The sequence below is a fragment of the Rhinolophus sinicus genome, linkage group LG02 (genome assembly GCF_036562045.2).
Source record: "Rhinolophus sinicus isolate RSC01 linkage group LG02, ASM3656204v1, whole genome shotgun sequence".
Taxonomy (NCBI): Eukaryota; Metazoa; Chordata; class Mammalia; order Chiroptera; family Rhinolophidae; genus Rhinolophus; species Rhinolophus sinicus.
In genome coordinates this window covers 48,149,221-48,169,519 of record NC_133752.1, presented here as the reverse complement: position 1 = coordinate 48,169,519, position 20,299 = coordinate 48,149,221, and the positions used below count along the sequence as shown (strand labels likewise).

The window sequence follows — 20,299 nt, the reverse complement described above, 5'->3', positions numbered from 1 at the left end:
AGAAGTCACTTGCCTCTCCCTGTGGTTGTCCATACATACTCATCAGCCCCAGAAATCCAGCACAACTGAGAGGCTCAGAATGCAGAAAGGCTGGTTTTGAGAGACGGATCAAACTAGAACTTGAACCAGACCTTAATAGCCAACATCTCTGCAAGCAGAGATCCTACGTAGGTGCTCCTGAAAGATATATTCACAACTATTAAAGAAAGAACTACACAAAGTTTAGGGAATTATAAAAGTCCTCAGTTTTGTTTTTTCCTTCCCTGAAGAACTGGCTTAAAAACTTTTTTGGGGGTGGTCAATAGTAGGTATTTATTTGAAATTAAAAAAGAAAAGTACCTGGACTATTGCATTTAACCATGTATTGTAATTGTGTTACTCTACCTTTTTGCATCAGACAGATATACAATGAACATTCAGTTATCACAGATTGCACACTAGATAGTAAGTCTTCAGGCCTTTTACATAACCACCAAAGAACAGATATTGGATTCTGCAATATAGTACAAAAGTCCACAATCAATCCAGTCTTAGCCAGTATCTTCAATTTACTTCTGTTGCTGTACAAATAATTGGCCATTTCTAGGGCTTACAAGTTAATAACAGGACAAAAAAATATACATTGCACTGACACAAAAAGTCAGCCGTGTTAATAGTCATGCAACAAGTAACCAAACTTGCTGAAATTAAAAATACTTTCTAAAAACAGTTTTAACGGCATAAATATTTTATACACAGTTCATTTACCAAAACAAAATGTATTTAAATGATACAAAGCAAAAATAAGTTTCTACCAACTTTATACATAAGAAAGTGCAAAATAACTTATCTAGAGTGTTCTGCTATTATCCAGACGGATGGCCGCTATGGGCAGCTATTCTCCTCTTCAAAAGCATGACATTACAATTGCACACTACACACAAATGCTAGAATAAAGGATGAATGATGGATGGATGGGTGGATGGACAAATGAACTACACAGATCAGGCAGGAGCCCTGTGAGGTACTCTAGAGAAAGAATCCAGACCACATAAAGGTGGATGTACATGCTGAGAATATATGCTGGTAAACAAATTTACACAGAACACAGAAAGACATCCAGAAAAACAATTCGTTTATGTATGTGAGTGTACTTGCATGTGTGAGTGATTTGTGATTTCTGCATTAGGAGCAAAAAGGAAAAAAAACCCCACTGAACAAAAGTTGCCCACAGCACCAGCTGCCAGAGGAAATACTATCATGAGGGTTTTGGTTTCCATCTTCTGGTTATGGAAGTTGTGTTGGAAAGTTGAAAAGTGTTCATCCCATATAACTTCATATTACATAGAGGAATAACCTTTAAGTAACTACATACACACATTCATATATTCAAGTCTTTAAAGAACACCTCTGCCATTGGGTTTGGGGTAAACATGGGTGGTGGACACAAGGAGGACACTTCTTTTAAAAAGTGTAGAATAACACGCTACAACTCATCTATAGGGCTGGACAGGGGCAAAGCCCACAGTTGTGTGATAGCACAATTCCTGCAGCTGTTGAACATCCAGCATTATTTATTAGAATTGAAGTAAGACGGGGGGGGGGAAGGGGAGCGTGGGGTGGAGGAAGACACAGAAAGGAAAACAGAACACGACTTCTCTTCAAGTTAAAGTATTAATGCCAATAATCCTTTTATTAACAAGTATATTTGAACTTTTAGAAATGGAAGTTTTTTAATCAATTTTGATATGTAATCATAGACTGTAGGCTCAAACCTAGGTAAATAAAGGTTGAAATTTAGTAAGCATAAGGCACTAAAGCAGCCTTTATATTTTCTCTTGGAGACCTAGTTATCAGGAAGAACAAATTTGTTCTTAAGCTGGTTTCAGCCCATTAGGTACAAGATTACTATTGTACCAATGCCTATTTTTGAACGCATGTGCATATATGTGCATTTTAGTGCATAAGTGTGCCTGTCACCAGGGCCTAAAGATGAAAAGTCTTGGGAAAGCCAAAGCCACTGTCCTTTGTACGATACCTCCATGAGGGTGTGAAGGCCTGTCCTTCCTTTCTTGGGCCATAAATGATTCTACATTTTTCAAATTACAGGGCTTTTAGAATTGTTCATAATATTATCACTAAATATCTGAAAATGTTAAAATCTAGATTAATTGTTTCATTTGTTTTATATATATATACATATATATGTACATTACACACATTTAAAAAAATCCCACCACCAAAGCCATTTTTCTGTAAACTAATCTCTTAGCCCCTACCAGCTTTAGTCTCCCTGGATTTGTGTGTTCTGTTACCAACTAGTAGAACAAATTAAATAACTAAATATTAAAATACTGTAATTATATTCATAGCAAAAACAAAAAAATAGACATTGATACAGTATAAATCTCACTGTTTTCAGGTAGATGGCATTAAATGGTAACGGTTAATTATAAGCAGTTCTGACACAATCCAGTTTTACAACAAGGTTTATATGTTAATTCTGTACACTGTTTTCTTCTTTTACCCTTTTTTGAAAATAAGCTATAGTAGAACTTTGAGTGTCACCAAAGACACATACTTACTATGTTCTATGCAAGAGAAGCTAATTTGGGTTACATGCAATTATATTTCCATTAGTTGAGGCAGGGCCATTTCCTGCATTGCATCTATCTCCTGACCACCGCTCTGCAATGCTAAGAAGGTATGCTATGACCAAATGGCAGTCCAAAGAGAAGTTTACAAGGGGTCTTATGACATTAGAACAACACTGAGGTGGTTGCGAAGCCAGGTGCAAGATACCCAAGTATTTCCAGGGTATCTTACGGCCAGACTCTTTTTCTCCCACACTGTTTCCTAAAGAAGGTTCACATTATTTTGGTTACTAGCCTAGTTTAAGCGGAGATTCTGTGGGCAACTTAAAAGAAAAAAAACATTGGGCACACAAGGCTGGGTTTGAAAGAGAGGAAAAAAGAGACCACAGATAATGTCTTTGAGGATTCAAAAAAACATATTTATAATTAATTGGTGAGAGATGTCAGACAAACCATAAGTAGTTCATTGAGTTAGTGGTTTAGTTTGAAGTCTCATGTTACAGGCAGTTAAGTCCTTATTTAGAAAAAAGGCCTTTATACCTATTTACAATATACACAGTTACTTGCAAAGAAGTCAGATTTACAACCATTTTCTAAAAGCCTTTGTTTGTTGTTGGTTTTTCCAAATAAGGATAAGTAGCTTTACAAAAATGAGACACAAAAAAAGACAGTTAATAAGTGAGGATTTTCTCTTGGAGACAGCTATTGTTAACAGGGAGAATCGGATATTGGAAATGTTGCTCCTAGGAGCCACCTCATTTTCTTCTTGTGCTGTTCAACTGAATATCGTCTGCCCCTTTACTGTACTCTACACCCGTTTATTCAGTGATCCCTTTGAATTCAATACTCCAAACACGTAGTATGAAGAGCTGTGTAAACGGAGACTGTTCCGATGCCTTCTGAGCTGCGAACTGTAACAGGGAACCAGGAAGGGGGTCTACAGACCATGATCTCCAATCAGTTTGTTGAATCTTCAACAATTTCGAGGCCCATCTTCTGAACCCCTCTCGTGCTGTAAGTTGTAATAACAGTTCTGACAAACACGCACCGGGGATGAGATTTTCAAGCGTTTGATTTCTGATTGAAACCGACTGCACCTAAAGGCAAGTCAAAATCAAGTCATTATACATCCTCCCCATGTTTGATCACTGGGCTGAGAAACACTCATTTAAAAATCAAAGTGAAAATTTGCTTTATAATGCCAAAGACCCTACTGGTTTATGTCATGTGGTTGACCAAGGAACAAAAGGAATGCCATATTACTTGTTTCAGTCTACGAAGAAAAGTAATATTAAACCAAGGTAAGCTATTAATTTTCTGAAGAGAATTAAAAAAAAACACATTAAGACTCGCCTACAGGATTGAGCCGAGGGGTCTGGACAGCTGTGCAGCCACTCTTCCCATGCAGGACTGCTTCTCATGCCTTATGAACTCAGGAATTATGCCAATATCTTTACTTGGAGCTTGACTTTTTTCTCTTGGCAGGAGACTTACTACCCATTTTAAAAGACACTTTAGTCACTATCAAGTTCCTCTGGGCTTTTAAATGCTTTGTTTAGTCCGCGCTTTAGTCATTTCTTAAATGGGTAGTTTGGCTTTTCTGTCTGGTCCAAGTATACCCATTTTCTGTTTATAGTGATAGAATTCCTTGAAGTAGACTATACTTAAAAGATGTTCAAATTCTTTAAAAAGTACTTCTATTCCTGGAATAAAGCAGGATGTGACCTTGGATGTGGCACTTAATCACTTGAAGCTTGGCTTTCCACAAGACTGCAATAGAGAATTATATTTCTTCCATTAATCTACCAGTAAAAGTGTCTAAAGAATAAATGCGCTACCAGCGTAAGGGATTTAAAGGACCATTACTGGACTTTCAGGAGAACGTCACGAGTGCCAAGCAGCTTTCTCAGCACCTGAAGGACAGAAGATCAAGGGCAGGGCTACGGCCTCCTGGGCAGCTCTGTCCTCTGTGCCAGCTCTGTCCTAAGCAATCACTGTTTGTTCACTTTTTTAAATAAAGTCTCCATCCAACATTAGACAGCAATAAATAATTTAAAGAATTACATAGATTGAAACAGTATTTTGCAAATTAACCACTACAAAGAACAGATGAATGCCAGTGTACACAGGGGGCTGCTGACTATCAGAAATGATTAGATTACTAGGTTTTATAGAATGGGCTTCTCAAAGCTCAGAACCACAAGACAGAATCCTCTGCCAGCCTCACAGGAAACTCCCATTAGGAATGGCTGGCAGCAATATTCTGGTTACCTCGCTCATCAGACTTCCCAGGAGAGAAGGTTTAAGACATGAATCTGAAAAAATTTAAAATTTATAATAACACCTTTTATTGAACATTGGTATTACCAGACTCTGCACTTGGCACTTTACAAAACTCACACATGTGATTTCATTTAATTGTCTCAACACCTCTATGAGAAGTACAACCGTTCACACGTCACAGATGACGAAACTGAAGCTCAGAGAGGTAACTTGCCTGAGACGACACAATGGCCCATAGCCCAGGGAGCATTTGGTCTGTGTAACCGAAAGACAGTGCCCTTTCCAATAAGCCAATGTCCACAAAAGCCTCAATAACTGGCTCAAAAGTAATTATATAACTTATGTTTTCTGTGAAAGCACCTCTATAGTAAGGCAATATAAGCATCAGAGAGTATACTGCCCATGGACCTTTTCTGTTGTCTGCCATGAAAAGGACTACAACTGCATATAGGGGAACCAACCGTACAAAAGAGATGGCATTCAAATTAATAGTGATGAGACAACTGACTTTTCATACAGGGGGAATAAAGACGATTTCCATCCCATGTCATAACCTCATGTAAATTTTAAATTAGATTTGGATCCAAAGACCTAAACATGAGAAACAAAACTTTGAAAATGTTAAAAGAAAATAAACAAGGCTATCTTTACGGTCTCAGGACAGGGGAAGATTTCTTAAGACACAAAAAAGCAAAAATCATAAAAAGTACTAAATGTGTCTACATCAAAATTAAAAACTTATATGAGAAAATTAACATATATAAAGTTAAAACTGAAGCCACAGATTGGTAGAAGATATCTGCAAGATGTGTAAAAGACAAAAGATTACAGCCCAGAATATATAAAGAACTCCTCAAGTAGGGAAAAAAACAAGAAACCTAAAAGGAAAATGGGCCAAGGTACCCAAGGGGAAACTCAGCTAGACAATCAGCGTAAGAAAAGATGTTGAACCTCACAAGCACTGCAAATTAAAACAACAAAGTTTGACTATTACACTGGCAAAAGTGGAAAAGTTTGGCAATACCAAGTGTTAATAAGAACTGGGAGAACTTGCATATCTTGCTGGATGTAATATAAACCAGTCCTCCTGTTTTGAAGAGTAATTTGGCAATATCTAGTTAATCTCCAGAGAACACCTATGAAGTGTCAACTCCATTCAGAGAGATCCTCTCTAGAGAAACTCCCGTTCGTATTAAGAGAGCATTTATAAGGGTGTGCACTGCTGCACTGTTTATAGTATTGATAAAATAAGAACAATCCCGAAAGAGTCCATCAAAAGGAAAGTAGATCAATTCTGATATTTATACAAAAAAATGTGACAGCAGTTAAAATGAAAATATTAGAATAATAGCTATTTATGTGACTAGATTTCAGTAAAGAAAGCAAGTTACAGAACGTCGAGACAGTATGCTATATTTATGTGAAACTGATAACAAACAATAATTAATATAGGATTGTTCTGGAGACAACATGTGCACTCAAAGTATAAAAATATGGAGAAGAAGAGGGTCTGACTGGTGAGGGTGAAAAGAGGACTTAAAATGAATCTGAGTTTTATATGCAAATATGATGAAATATTAGCACCTTCCCATTCTCAGTCATGGGTGACCAGATGTTTGTGATGATTATTTCTGTACTTTTCAGTATGACAGGAATATTTCACAATTGTAACAAAGAGCAACAAAGAGAAAGTGAAGACTGGTTTAGGCTGACAACAGCACACTGTAGTGGCGACCCCCGAGCAAATCAGAACCTATGTGTTGGGCATAATTAACGTTTTTCAGAGTTTAACCCACAGGAACTGAAGAAGTTTGTATCTCATCTTACTTTTGGCAGAAGAGTTGACCGCAATTCCTGCAGTGGTGCCGTCTTTCTGTGAGAGAAAACCGCACTGAGCAGCCCGAGCAGCTGTCACCTCCTTCATCCTTCACCCAGTGGTCAGCAGCAGAACGGCCTGGCTGGTCACTCACAGACCAGCTGAAAACTCGGCCTCGACTGTCCCCAACGAGGATCCTGCTGTGATCCCTGCAGAGACGCGACACAGAGCCTCCTCAGGGAAGGCCTCAGCACAGCCCCACGCTGGAGCCTCTTCCTGTCACTTGTGAGGCTCTCAGTTTTCTGTGGGTGCGTGTTGGGGTGAGGGTCGTGTGTATGAAGAGACAAAAATGGAACTGAACCTGAGTTCACACTTCTATTTCAACTCACTTTGGATCAAACTTCGCTGTATCTGCCTCTGACTGATTTGTTTGAGCCACATAGGGAAATGCAAATAAGGACAGGCCGGGAGAGTGTGGGCCCAGGCTAAGCAGATGATTCAGATGGGGAGAGGAGCTGGAAAAGGTCTGACACTCACTTGGAGACGCCCAGGGCGGTGATCTCGGCTGGGTGTGCGTTGTCCTTCCGATCGAAGGCTGTGTGCATAGTGAGCTTACTCCTGAACACCAGCTGCCGTTCCCACCGGTACCCTGGCGGGGAAAAGCGCAAGACATGACATACTCACGTGAGGAAAGCCAATGTGTGGTAGATGGACCCTATGTGACGCTCTCAAAAGTCAGGGCACTGCAAATATACAGTTACAGCAGCTGCTGCCTCAGTGGCAGATAAAGCAATCTAGTTTAACATTGACCATGGGCTAGGTCAGAGAACATCTCATTTGCAAAGAGAAATATAGAGAAGGGAAAATCTTCCATGCAAGGAGACATTATTTCTCCACTTGAGGACCTTGCCTCTATCTCTATCAAAGGCAAAGTTACCTGTGAATACAGTTTATTTACCTGTAATCAATAAGTTGCCTATTTTCAAGTTTTCATGATTTGTGAATGAATAAAGTTTTTAGTTTAAGGTCTTTTTCTTTTAAAAATGCCCATCATATTGCAAACGCCATTGTGGGACAGACTCTAAGTCCACCTTACACAAGAAGAAATTTCAGAGGCCTTCTCTGTGGGTGGCCCAGGTCCCAGGGATGGGGCGCAGGGAAAGCAGAAGGCCACTGCCTCATCCACCAAGCCTCGTATGACCCACAAAGAGCCAGAAATAGACACTAGACTTCAAGTTACCAGGCTTCAATCTGCTGTAATTCCTCACTTCAATTGGGTTGGGGTGGGGATGGTTAAGAGGACCCTGCAGATGGGCTCTGGTCTGGCCCTCTGAATAGTTCACAAAGATGAAGCCATCTTTCTCATCTAGACTGAGCTGGTCGGACCAGCGCCTGGAGTCATCGGAGCCGCTGTCAGTACACCAGGTGGCCGTTGCTCGGCAGGAGGCGGCTCGGGGCCTGTGGCTGGTGCTGCTGGGCTGGCTGGGTGTGTCCTTGGGATCTTGGTGGATGCTCTGCTCATCCACTTCCGAGTCGCTGCTGTCCTCATCCTGGGCTTCCTGCCCTGAGTCATGCATTGGGAGAAACAGAAAACAGATGTACATTATAGTTAGACCCAGCTTTGTCTCACTGGTATGTTTCTCCTACCAGTGAAGACACAATAGACATAGTATTTTAAGATAAGCATAACAAAAAAGAAAAAAATTGCAGAATTTTCAGCTAGAAAATAGCAAAAAAAAAAAAAAAAAAAAAGGGGGGGGGGTAGAATTTCTGAGTTCATCTTTCACAATAAGCCAAAACCTGCTTCTCCCTACCTGCCTCACACTCCCTACCACCGTTCAGCTAGACGTGCTGACGCTTCTCTGTGCAGCCCGGCTCCTCCTCAGAGCCAATTCTGCACGCGCCGTTGGTCCTACCTAGAGCCATCGTCTCACTTTCTGTGTTGCGATGTTAGCTATCTTTCAAGGTATAGCTTAAACATTTCTTCCTCTAAAACCTTGTGTGGTTCCTGCAACAGAAATTAACTGTCTCTCGTGGACTCCTTTAACAAAATGGTATGCCTCTGGTGTATTTGTAATTCTCACCCTAAACTATTACTGTTGGACAGTCTTTCTATATGACAGTGGTCAGCCCGAGAAGAAAGGCCCCGAACACAGGACTTCTCCTATAGTAGTCAATATAAATGATAACACAGATGAATGAATTACTGATAAAAGCTTTAATTTAGGATTTGGGTTTTCTCCCCCTTTCCATTGTTACTTTGCATTTCCTTACCTCAACTCCCTACCCTCTTGCAATAAAGTCTACTGGAGAGAAAATTTTTTATTAGAAATAAAAATATATAATTGGAAAAAAGGACAGAGAACAAGAATGAGCATGCAAGCACCAGCCCACTACACACGCATATTTCTTAGTAAGACAAATACTTCATTTGCCTCCCTTCTACTTGTAACACCAGCGGTCTAGTTGGCTAATTTGAGTGGATTTTTTTTTCACCCCAATGGCTTATGATCATGAGCTTTAAGGTCTTCAAACAAGCAGTCTTGGAAACAGCTTTGATTTCCAGGGAAGCCCTTTCACCCAGGCAAGTGCCCTCAAGTCCCATCTTCTCCACTGTTCAAGGTCAATCCTTGCGGTAGGTGGCTCTCCCCTCTTTGCCATTTCTGCCCAACAGTATGAATACAAAAGGAGGGAGAAGACCTACAAATGTCACCCCACCCCGAATTTGACCCTTCCTTCTACCTCATTTATTCATCTCATCTTCCACTGTTATTCACTTAAAAGCTCTGTTAAAGGAAGGGAAAGTGACCCACTTCTCATTGGACTTAATCCAATGTCTGACACATAACTGAATTTTTACGTCCCCAAACACCCAGATGACCTTTTTAGTGGAGCTGCAGTTGACTATGTAGAAATTTACATGCATTAAAGTAACACAAGCATTAAAATACCCTGTTCAATGGCTCATTTCTGTTTTCTGGCAAAGAAAGTAAAAACTGCATTCAGCCTACCAAGAGAGGTGATTTGTGCCTTCTGATAATAACCCTTTTCCCTTAGTAACTCCCTCACATCGTCCAACTCACACTGAATTCCCAGTGTACAAAAATTAACCACAGAGAAACAATCTAAAGGTCAAATTTAAAACCCTTTACGGGAAGACTCTTGCAAAAATGATTCTGAATCGAAGGGGGGGTAACTTCTCTGGGGATTAGCAACCCAAAGCATATCTCAGCCTGGTTTTATGGCCAATCATTTCCAGACAATCATTCTGTATAGAAATCATCTATCTCTATAGTTCTCTAGAAAAATGCAACGTGCTTCACAAGTACCAGATAATAACAGGGATCACTAGGCTTCATTGTGAATGAACGCCCTTTGGGAGCAGACCCAGGGTGAGGATTCGGTCTGCCTCTGTGACTACTTTACAAACTCATGTCACCCTGTCACCCATACTGAGCCTGACAAGTGATGGACGGAACAGACATGGGATTGAGGTGCGGGCCACCTGACTTGTCCAAAACGGCGCCCTCCAGATCTTGCTTTGCAGTTTTAGGACGAAAAGCCCAAGCTAGTGACTATACTTACTACGGGATGTGGAAGCCAACAACAAGACGCTGACCACACTAAGCGCTGTCCAGGGATCTGGTTGCCATGGCTGCCCAGTTACTTCATACATAGCCGGCTACCATGCTTTTGACAGTAACGCCTAACCTCAGGCTCTTGTTTATGTTGTTTGATGTAAGTTTACCCATAATGACTAAAAAAAAAAAAGGAATATCGAAACTCTTGAATAACATTTTAGGAAGTACTAAATACCTATTTGTGCTTCTGGACAGTCTTCCTGCATTTCCAGGGCTTCAACAGGCTCGGGAGCTGGTGTTTCCGGAACTTGCAGAAATTCCATTCTCCAAAACTGAATTTAAACAATTTACATGTTAGTGGATAAAGAAGGGTTCTCAGCGTTAAACAGACAACTAAATTTCTATTATTGTGTATAATTAAATTTCCTTGTACTTGAAAAATGTGGCAAGGGATTAACTACACATGAACAGTGCTTTCCAAACTGTGTTCAATGAAATGTTAATGGGTGTTTCATGGCAGACGGAAAAGGACTGTGGTCAAGAGAGTTTGAAACACATGGTTCAACTAAGTACCCTCCCCCCCCCCCCCCACAAAAACATCTGACAGCCTTGCATATACTAATACTCTGTGTCTCCAAGAACGCATTCAGTAAGCAGGATCCCCACATGTGTTTGGCGATGGAGCTTCTCGTAATGCCTCGCAGATGAATACTCTGAAATGCTGCTCTGGCGACAGCTGGCCCTGGGGGTGTGCCTGTTGTCAGAGGCCAGTGTTCATGGGACCCGCTGACAGCCTCACTGACACTCAGCGTGTGACAGTGACTACGAGGGCAGCAATCAGTTGCTTCTGCTTTCCCAAGGTGTAATTAAAGAAAAAAGGCACAAAGAAGAATCTCCTGAGAGAAAAATGCCCAAGTATTAGAACAGACTATAAAGGTAAACACTCTGTGGATTCCATTTCCTGTAGAGGCCCAACACAGAAAACCAAGAGAAAACTATTTTGGACTTGGGGATCAGCTAGGGTTCTAGACCCGAAATGAATGAATGACCTCGAGACTCTGGAAGCATTTTCCGGCTCTGTGATTCTCTGTAGAGAAGAGACAGTCACTGTTTTCCCTAAGAAACCATTTGACAGGACAAAAAGCCAACACTTACACAACTTACATGTTCAGCAATCCCAAGGTGACATGGAAATCCTGTGTAAGTGACCTTCTTGTGTCAAACTGTCAAGTGGTTAGTGGCACTACCAGATCTGCTTAATGGGAGGAGGCTGAGCCACTTATATGCCCCATGTCTGATAACGCAGTGGCCCAGGTGTGTTTGAATCAGAGTGAGAGTCTGCTGGACAATATTACAACCTGTTCAGGTGTCCTTCCATGGTGGACGGCTTTACGAGTTTCAGGTGAACGAGGGTGGCAGCTATCCTAATGTGTTTTGTCCCCAGCGGACTTACCCGGACGACGCCATCTGAGTGTCCTGTTACTATGACGTTCTGTGTGTCCCACTCGTTCATCTCTGACAGGCAGCAGCAGACAATCTGCTGGCTCCGACCTGTGAATGTGTTTACACTCACGATAGGGTTTCCGTTGATACTCCACACGTGGATGTAGGTGCCAGCGCAGGACACAATGTCCCCCTAAGAAGGTAAAGAAAAACCCTTTACTCACTTCATATTACTTTCCAGCTTCTGATGCAAATTGAATCCTTGGCCTGGCCTCAAAAAAACTTTCAGTCCTTCAGCGAGGGACTGGGTAAGTTCTGAGGTCGCCTGGAATTCAGTGCTGCTGACTTAAAAAAAAAAAATACTCTGAACAGAAGCTTCTTTAAGAATTCAAGGTTGAGCGGCTGCTGCTGCCAAGGTGATCTCAAACGGAGACAAAGGCAGGGGCCCTCTACGCTGTTTATGTTCCCAGCGCAGTGCTGAGTAATGTTTTCTTCCTTGTCAAAGCTATCTGAAATCTGAGGAGGTGGTGAACTACTCTTCTTCCTCCCACTGTTTCCAAAATCTATTTATACCTTTCATTTAGAGGCAGGAATCCACCTCCGCTTAATTTTACAAAATGAGTCCAATCACGAAAACCATAGGGTAGAAGAGAAACCTTTCAGTCCAGATACAGTTATCTCTTCAACAATAAAGGAAGAGATGAAATCTTGGAACATTGTAATAGCCTATTTTAAAATTTGTACTCACAGTAAGGGTGGGAGGATGAGAAAAAAAACAAAACAAAAAACAACTGGTATATAAATCATTTCTTGGGGAACTGAATAAACCCTAAGACTCCCTGAGCTGACAATTCAGGTTTTCATGAGTTCCAAGGACAGAAAAGAACAAGCTTTTCCCTTCAACTCGACCAGGCTGAGCTCTACCCAACCTGGTGGAAATACAACCCACCACTGTGCAGGAAATTAAGATGCTTCAGGAAGGATCTACTGTGCCAGTTACCATGGCAGACACTTTAGACATTCCATTTCGGCCTTGGGAGGTTAGCTATTACTAGCGCTGCTTTAGAGAGGATGAAAGTAAAGTGCAAAAAGCTTAAGTAACTGCCTAACATCACGGAGTGAAGATGTGAACCCAGTCCTTTCTGGCCCCAAAGCGTATCCACTGTACCACGCTGCCTCTCTTATCCATCATGACAGCCATGCTGTCATGAAGGTAGGGACTAACTTTAGGGGCGACCTGGTGAATTGCACTACAGCCAGCAGGCACATGAGAACCCACAGAAATTGGAAGATGCTCATCAAAAGCAGAGGGAAACAAACCATAAGCACCAATGCAAGAAAGAAGGTAAGGGGGAGGTGCGGCCACCACGAGAAGGGGGCCTGCAGCTTTTCCAAACCGCTGTCTGCGCTGGTCTTGCTCCAGTTCTCTCCCTCTTTACTTTCCTCCTGCTCTCCTTCTATCAAGACGGCAAGAATCAAACCCAAACCCAAACAGAAATAACACTTAGCAAAGCATTGCTGTGTCCACCTCTGTATCAGTCATTGAATCACCTCTGACAATGAGTGTCAGCAGCTGAGCTCGAATTAATGGTGTTGGTCCCTGCAAGAGAAGAGAGGCAGCCTGTCCATGCTGCACCGAGCGAGACTTGCTTCAATTACTCCAGGGTGCCTCAATTAGAGTGCATTAGAGCATATCCTGTGGTTATGAGGGCTGAGCAGTAAGAGGAGGAATTCAAGGGCAGCTGCAGGGTAGCTTAGGCCCAAAATGTGGACTTCAGTCAAACAGACTTGATATTGGCTGCAAAAGTATAACACGACTAGAAATCTCTTCATGAGTTATTAAGAGATTACAAAAGCATCGTGAAAGAAAAAAATGAAACACTTCGGTAGTGCTTGCAGCAATGATTGCAATCCAATGGGTGTATACTGGCTCAAATAACAACGGGCTATAAATAAAATCCTCAGTATTTAAGTTAAGAACAACCCCAAAACAAATTGCTCGAAATAGTGCAATTAAGAAATCGACTCAGAGCAACACTGCTGGATCAGAGTGGTTCTGTTGTTCTGACATTTTCGTAAAGCTCTTAGGTATAGACGTTTGCAGGGCCAGCCCAAGATGCTGTTCTAAAAATATCTTATGCCTTTCAAATACATTAAAAAAAAAAAAAAAGAATCTGACTCTTTTATGCTCCACTCACTGCTAACTTTGATTACTCTTACTATTATCAGACCCTTTAAGCCCATTCACTAGAATTGAATTTGTTTCTTTTTCCTTTTTCTTTGAGTGACTCCAAGGTATTTGTCTAAAAGCATCATACTTAATATCTTCCAGTAGAAATCAGAGATGTAGCATCCCTCAAAAGGAAAGCTGTCTGAGGTGGGTGATGGTATGACGTGGCCAGAACTACTCTGTGTCATGCAGGATGATCCCCGGCCCGGGCTAACGGGTCACAGTGGGGAAGGGTAGGTATAGCTAAGAAGTGATGGGGCTGGGGAAGTTCTGGTTGGTTTGCAAGACTGATTTGCCTAGGGTGGCAATATTCACACAGGGATAACTTATACCTTGGATGCAGAGACCTCAAACTTTGTAAACCCACCCTTAGCTTCCCCTGCTTATTAACACACCTTAGCAATGACTAGCCTCGCTTTGCCCCCACCTCAAGTGGGCCTCGTCTGCCTGGGGCACTCCTAGGTCAGTGCATTTACTTTATCCTGACTAGTTTTATTTATCTGTATACAAAATATTAATTTTTGTGAAGAGATAAATCTTTTGATCACTTTGGAATCTGTTTTGAAAATAGTTCTATAACAATTTTTCTCTTGTTTGGGTACCCAAATGTTACTTTTTTCACTTTACATAACAAAGAAACAATTTGAATATGTTTCATAAAAATTTCAACACATTTTTAACATCCTTAACGAATCCTAAAATATCCATGTTTTTTAAAAAGTGTATTCTAAAAGGTTTTGTTTTGAACCAAATCTTGGTCTTTAAGCTATGCAATAGTGAATGAATTTTAAGACAAAATCTCTCTCTGGGTTACAAAGGTTAACATCCATTTGCTTCTGCAAATAACACATAAATCAATGAAAATGTAGTAGCTTTTATAAAATGAGTCCTTATCAACTTAAACACTTAAGAGTCATGTATTTTTTTTGTTAAATTCACTGGAATGACATTAATAAAATTGTATAGGTGTGAAGTGTACAATTCTATAATACTTCATCTATATATTGCATTATGTGTTCATCACCCAAAGTTAAATCTCCTTCCCATACCATATATTGTTAGTTATTTTTTATTTACAGTGGTTAAAACTACTTGTTTTCCTAAACAGAAACCGAGAGGACAATTACTACTTACTGTTAATTCATTGATACAAAGAGCAGAAACTGGGGCTCGATGGCCTCGGAGCTGGGTTAGAAATGACAGTTTGTTCAGATCCCAAATGATGCAGGTTCGGTCACGGGACCCGCTGACGATTATGTGATAGGCTAATGATGCTGTGGCACAGGTGACAGTGTCAGTGTGGCCAAGTAAGGCCTACAAAGGAGAACAGAAAAAACAGGCTGATCACAGTGACAGTGCTCCTGAAGGGATTCCAGAAGATTCTGGATGTGCTGGGAAATGCCCGGTGTGTGCTGGGAGTGAGAGCCCTGAGCAGCAGGATCTGGAGAGTCTTCATTGTCTCCTTGCCTACTGTCCTTGCCTCATCCCGCCAGGGGAAGGAGCAGTCTGGAGGAATCTGGAGGCTCTCATCTCCATTTTTATGCTACCTCTTTCCTGGGCTTGGACCAGTATCTTAGAAGGAAGGGAGAATGAAACCCGCAAACCAGTTTGGGTTTCTTCCTACCATTTCCATGCGAGATGTATCAATTATGGCCCCCACAATACACAGTTTAAACTCTGAATCTATTCTTTTATGCCATCGACTTCTGTTAAGTGCATTCTAAGGAACTACAAATGGATGGATTTAACAAAAATGTAAAAACTATGAGAATTGCACTGTTGTGGCACATGGTCCTAGAAAGATAAAGGGAAAATGTGGTCCTGATATGTCTGTTGAGCTCCTGTTACTGAACTGGAGATACCTGGACATCTTCTGTGCCCGAGAGGGACTTCTTTACACTAGAGTAAGAACTTTTCACTTTCTGGCATAGGAAGAGAAATAGGACCCAAGGAAATGGCAATATGGGAAAGTAAGTATTCTGAAAGAAAAGATTCAGATTACCGTTAGGAAATCCTAATAGTAATTTCCTATTTAAATGAGGTGGCTTAAAATTTTGGTCCTACAGACATCTTCTTTATATGCTTGGCAAACTCCAGGGGGCTGGGCTGTTTTAAATAAGAAGTGTTTTCTATTGAGAGATTGCTGGCACACGAGTTTCAAAGCCCATTTTCTACATCGAAAATATTGTAAGCAGGAGTTTGGATCAGCAAACTTGCATCTGCTGATGTCGAGACTGTACCTCTCTGTAGAGACTGTATCTCTTTACGTGGCTTACCTTGAGAAGTTTCTGGCGCATATAGATGGTTGTTGGTGTAAGTACAAGGAGTTTAATTCTTTCCATAGATATTTAAGACACCACTATTTGTTTGAGCCTGGCTTTAAAATAGCTTTGGAGTCACACAGAGCTGAAATTACATCCTGGCTTTATCACCAAGTGTGACTTCGGCATTTGTCTTAACAGCTCTAAGCCATGTTTTTTTTTCAGGTATAAATAGGGCTAATAACTACCTTGTAGAATTGTGAGGACTAGAATTTTACATTTTTAAAACACACAGCACAGAGCCCTGAACATAGTATGTGCTCAATAAATGAGAGATATTGTCTCACTAGTTTTCAAATTTGTATCATAAAAAACACTAGATATATACTCCATTAAAAAAACCATATGATAAATTCACTCACAAATCAAATATTAAAAGACGATGGCTTAATTATAAAAGGAGTCTTGCTTTAAGTAAAAATGCACAATAGAGTTAGTACAGAAGAAGTGATCAAAATGCTTGTTAATAAAATCATCAATGGTTCTACCGAATACATTCATGAGTTGTCATGCCCTTAAGGATAAATGAGGAAAAACAAAAGAATCAAAGATTTAATGGTCCAGGTAAATGAAAATTGCCCAGAAAGGAAATTAATATGAATCAATAGCAAATATAATTTAGTTTGCAAAAATTCAGTATACATATAACTTCTGAGAAACATTTATATTACTTAAATATATTTAAAAATATATTAAAGACAGATTGCTTCACATTTTAAAAAAGGACCAGCTTGTATCATTTTTAGAAACTATCTCCTGATTTCATTTCCTTTATTTTTTAGACCCATTTCTAGCAATAGAACATGTTTTTGGTTTGTCCATTGTGTCTGAAACCCCTTGGAATTAAGGAAATTTTTTAGTTTCTCTAGAGCAGGGGTGGCAAAACTGTGGCGCGCGGGACAACTGCGGTCCGCAATCCATTGTTAATTGGCCGGCAGCAAATTCCAAAAATATATTTAGTTTACTTAAATAAACCAGGTGAGGCAATACGTACTTCACCTTGAGTGAGTGGCCCGGCTGTTTGTGTATTTTACCACATATGGCCCTTGGTAAAAAACGTTGAAAAAAGTTTGGACACTCCTGCTCTAGAGTGTAGGCAGCTGAGATGGAATATGTCCACCTTCCGCCTAATGTGTTACCTGCTTGAGAGTGAGGGTCTTAGCCTTTTCTTTCGAGGTGCCCATCTCCCACACACACACAACTGTGCTCGTTCCGCCCGTGATGACCAGCTTGGGGTTGGGGCAGATTGCACAGAGAATCTGGCCCCACTCAGACAGACATTCATAAACAGTCACTGCCTGTAAAATAAAACAGATGAGACACAAGTGCCATCAACTACAGATGTCCGAAACACAATGAGCATCCTAAGTGAAGGAAAAGGACGTCTACGCAGGCACCTCATAGGCAAGTACCTGTGTGCATTCTGGGCTGGTTTCGATTTAGCAACTTTTCCATTGAGGCTCTACTCTGACCTCCCCGCTACAACCTCCTAACTATAGGTGCTGCGAAAACCCATGATGGGACCTCCAGTTTCTCCAGTGCAGGAAAAGAACGTTCAGATTTTTCTGAACCCTGTGTGATGCTGTGTGAGATGCAGGGAGACAATCTGGTAAAAGGATGTGTTCACTGTAGCCAGTTAAAATGTAAAAAGAACGCATGAGTGCTGTTTACTGAGAATGTTAGTTAACTAAACAGAACTGCATTACAGTGCAACACAGACTATACCCCTCTTACATTCAGGAAGGGTCAACACAGGGCACTAAAGGATCACTATACACCGTCTCTCCTAAGAGATATTTATGGGGGTTTTCTGTCAGCCACTGAAGAGAACTGAAATGGTAAATGAGCCAGACGGTGACTCACCAAAAGGAGGCTCTCTGGTTGGCAGAAATGCTGACTACCTGGCTGGCTAGTACCTCTTGGAGGAATTCTTTGAATAGGAAGGAAACTGGCCCCTAGTACACAACTTTCCCAAAGAGCCTTCTTTTGCAGAAAACATGGCTTGTTCACTAGCACCTTTATTTTGATCTGATGCAATGAAGTTCTCCCTTCCTCTGGGATTTGGAGGAACAGCTGACAAGCCCTTGGCCTTGCTCTCCCATCCCCATTAAACAGGATATCCAGACCATGAAAGAGTGAGATGAAATGAGCGAGCAAGAAATGACACAAACCTTGTCTGACTCATAGGTTCCCAGCCGGCAGCTAAGGTCGGCGTAGCCCCAAGCGAAAGTTTTGTTCCAGGTTGGTGGGATAAGCACCTTATTCTGTTCTACTGCAAGAATACCTTTGTCTGTACACACTATTTGTCCCACAGGCTCTTTGAGTTCTATAAAAAACAAATCAACACATTAGGGTAGGGACAGGGGAAAACCCGAACTTCATTATTCCATAGGGGGTGGTAAAGTCATCTCAAATATTCGTACGAGTCAAGAACACTGACACCCACATTGAGATGAAATGACCTTAGAGGCAGAGCTTGGCTTTTCAGTGTCCCACAGCCCTGCTGGCTGAACCCTGACTGGTGTCCTGCAGGGCTCCTCTCCAGCTTCCTGTCCCCAGGCACTCTGGGTGGGCCTGCCTTCTTGGTCTCAGGAGCTGCAAGGGACTTGGGATGCTCCCTGAGGTACCACACGCAGACCTTCATCCAATCTAGGCCTTCAGCACCTCCCACGTGGTAGCCAGCTCTAAGCCTTCCCATAGGAAGGCCATGACATTCCGAGACACTTGGACCCCCTGCTCTGCCCTAGAACACCGCCGGCCACACCAGTGCTCCAGAACCTTCAGTGGGAAGTAACCGGAGCTGGCACAGGGCGGAGTAATGAGGCAAAATGGCCCAGAGCTGCGGCCAATCCAATTAGCCAGACTTTCACATTCCAATATTTGTATTTGTTTAAGTGACAACTTCAAGACATTGCAAAACATTTTTTTTTCATTCTAAGGGAAAAGAAAAAAAAAGAAAAAAAATCCACTTGAAAAAGTACTTTTATTTATTTATTGAAAAAGTACTTTTAGATAACGCATAATAATATTAATTAAAAGATGGATGCTTTCAGTTGACATATTAAAAACGCAGTTTTCTTACTGTTGGCAGGACATGTATAAATGAAGATGACAGAAGTTTTTCTACATATGTAGAGTTAAGCTACACAATTTGGTATTTTAGAGTTTTCACTGAGTGCTGGCGGGGGAAAGAAACGGGTTTGGTTCTTTTCGATGCAAAATCCAACAGGCCAAAAAAAGAAAACAGAAAAGGAAGAGGAGAAAAATCTAATGAATAGTTGGTGAAAATCTAATAATGAAAATTATAGCACTTATTACAAATTACACTATTGTCGAAAAGCAAATTTGTTATTGCTCAACTAGGATTATTACATAATCCCACAGAATCATGCATCAAAAGTTTACTGCCCATCATCTTACCTTTCACAGGTGTTAGAGAAGGCCTCAAGTTATCCAGGTGATGGAAGAAGATCTTGTCACTTGTAGAACCTGGGGGGACAGAGACCCCTGCACTATCTCCGTTGAGTCGACTCCGCACTCGCTTTGGTGGATGAGGTTTTTTAAATAACTGGTAGGAGAGAAGATGGCACATTTTATACCAAAGCTAACACTTGTCAAGCCCTTTTATACGACAGGTATTACGTTTTTATTTCACTTAAGCTTCATGACAACCACTAGGTACTGTATTAGTGCATTTTACATTTGAGGAAAGAAATTGAGAGGCACAGAAGATTACCAGACACCTCAGACCTCGGTAAGTACGGAACAGAGCTATGACACACAACGAGCTGTCGTCATACTACACTGATTTCATGGTAACTTTTTCAAGTCAATCTACACAAAGCACAGTCGATTGACAATTATTTTCCAATAATGTTTAAAAATCAATCAAGTCTTTATAGTGCCCCTTCCGTGCCCCTGAGGGCAGCCAGACATTCTGTGTAACTGGGCGATTTCTGGCTTCCACACGATCTTTCTCTGGGCAACAGCATTTTGGTCTCTTTCAGGTGTTACCAATTTGCTGAAAGTGTGAACATGGCTGCGTGCCTTTT

General features: G+C 41.1%; 1 protein-coding gene across 8 annotated transcripts in view; it reads right to left on the bottom strand.

The window, feature by feature from the left end:
- Positions 1-347: 347 nt before the first annotated feature.
- The window catches only part of WDFY3 (WD repeat and FYVE domain containing 3), a 247,316-nt gene continuing 227,364 nt past the window's right edge, over positions 348-20,299 (bottom strand). For all 8 annotated transcript variants that reach the window (XM_074323991.1, XM_019731293.2, XM_019731299.2 and 5 more), the window contains 10 exons: positions 19,668-19,815; positions 18,419-18,573; positions 17,387-17,545; positions 15,061-15,240; positions 11,707-11,889; positions 10,489-10,585; positions 7,913-8,236; positions 7,210-7,321; positions 6,684-6,881; positions 348-3,670 (listed from right to left, as the gene is read on the bottom strand). In XM_074323991.1, coding sequence (XP_074180092.1) covers positions 3,547-3,670; positions 6,684-6,881; positions 7,210-7,321; positions 7,913-8,236; positions 10,489-10,585; positions 11,707-11,889; positions 15,061-15,240; positions 17,387-17,545; positions 18,419-18,573; positions 19,668-19,815 — 1,680 coding nt within the window. In that variant the 3' untranslated portion in view covers positions 348-3,546. The remainder of the gene's footprint in view (positions 3,671-6,683; positions 6,882-7,209; positions 7,322-7,912; positions 8,237-10,488; positions 10,586-11,706; positions 11,890-15,060; positions 15,241-17,386; positions 17,546-18,418; positions 18,574-19,667; positions 19,816-20,299) is intronic.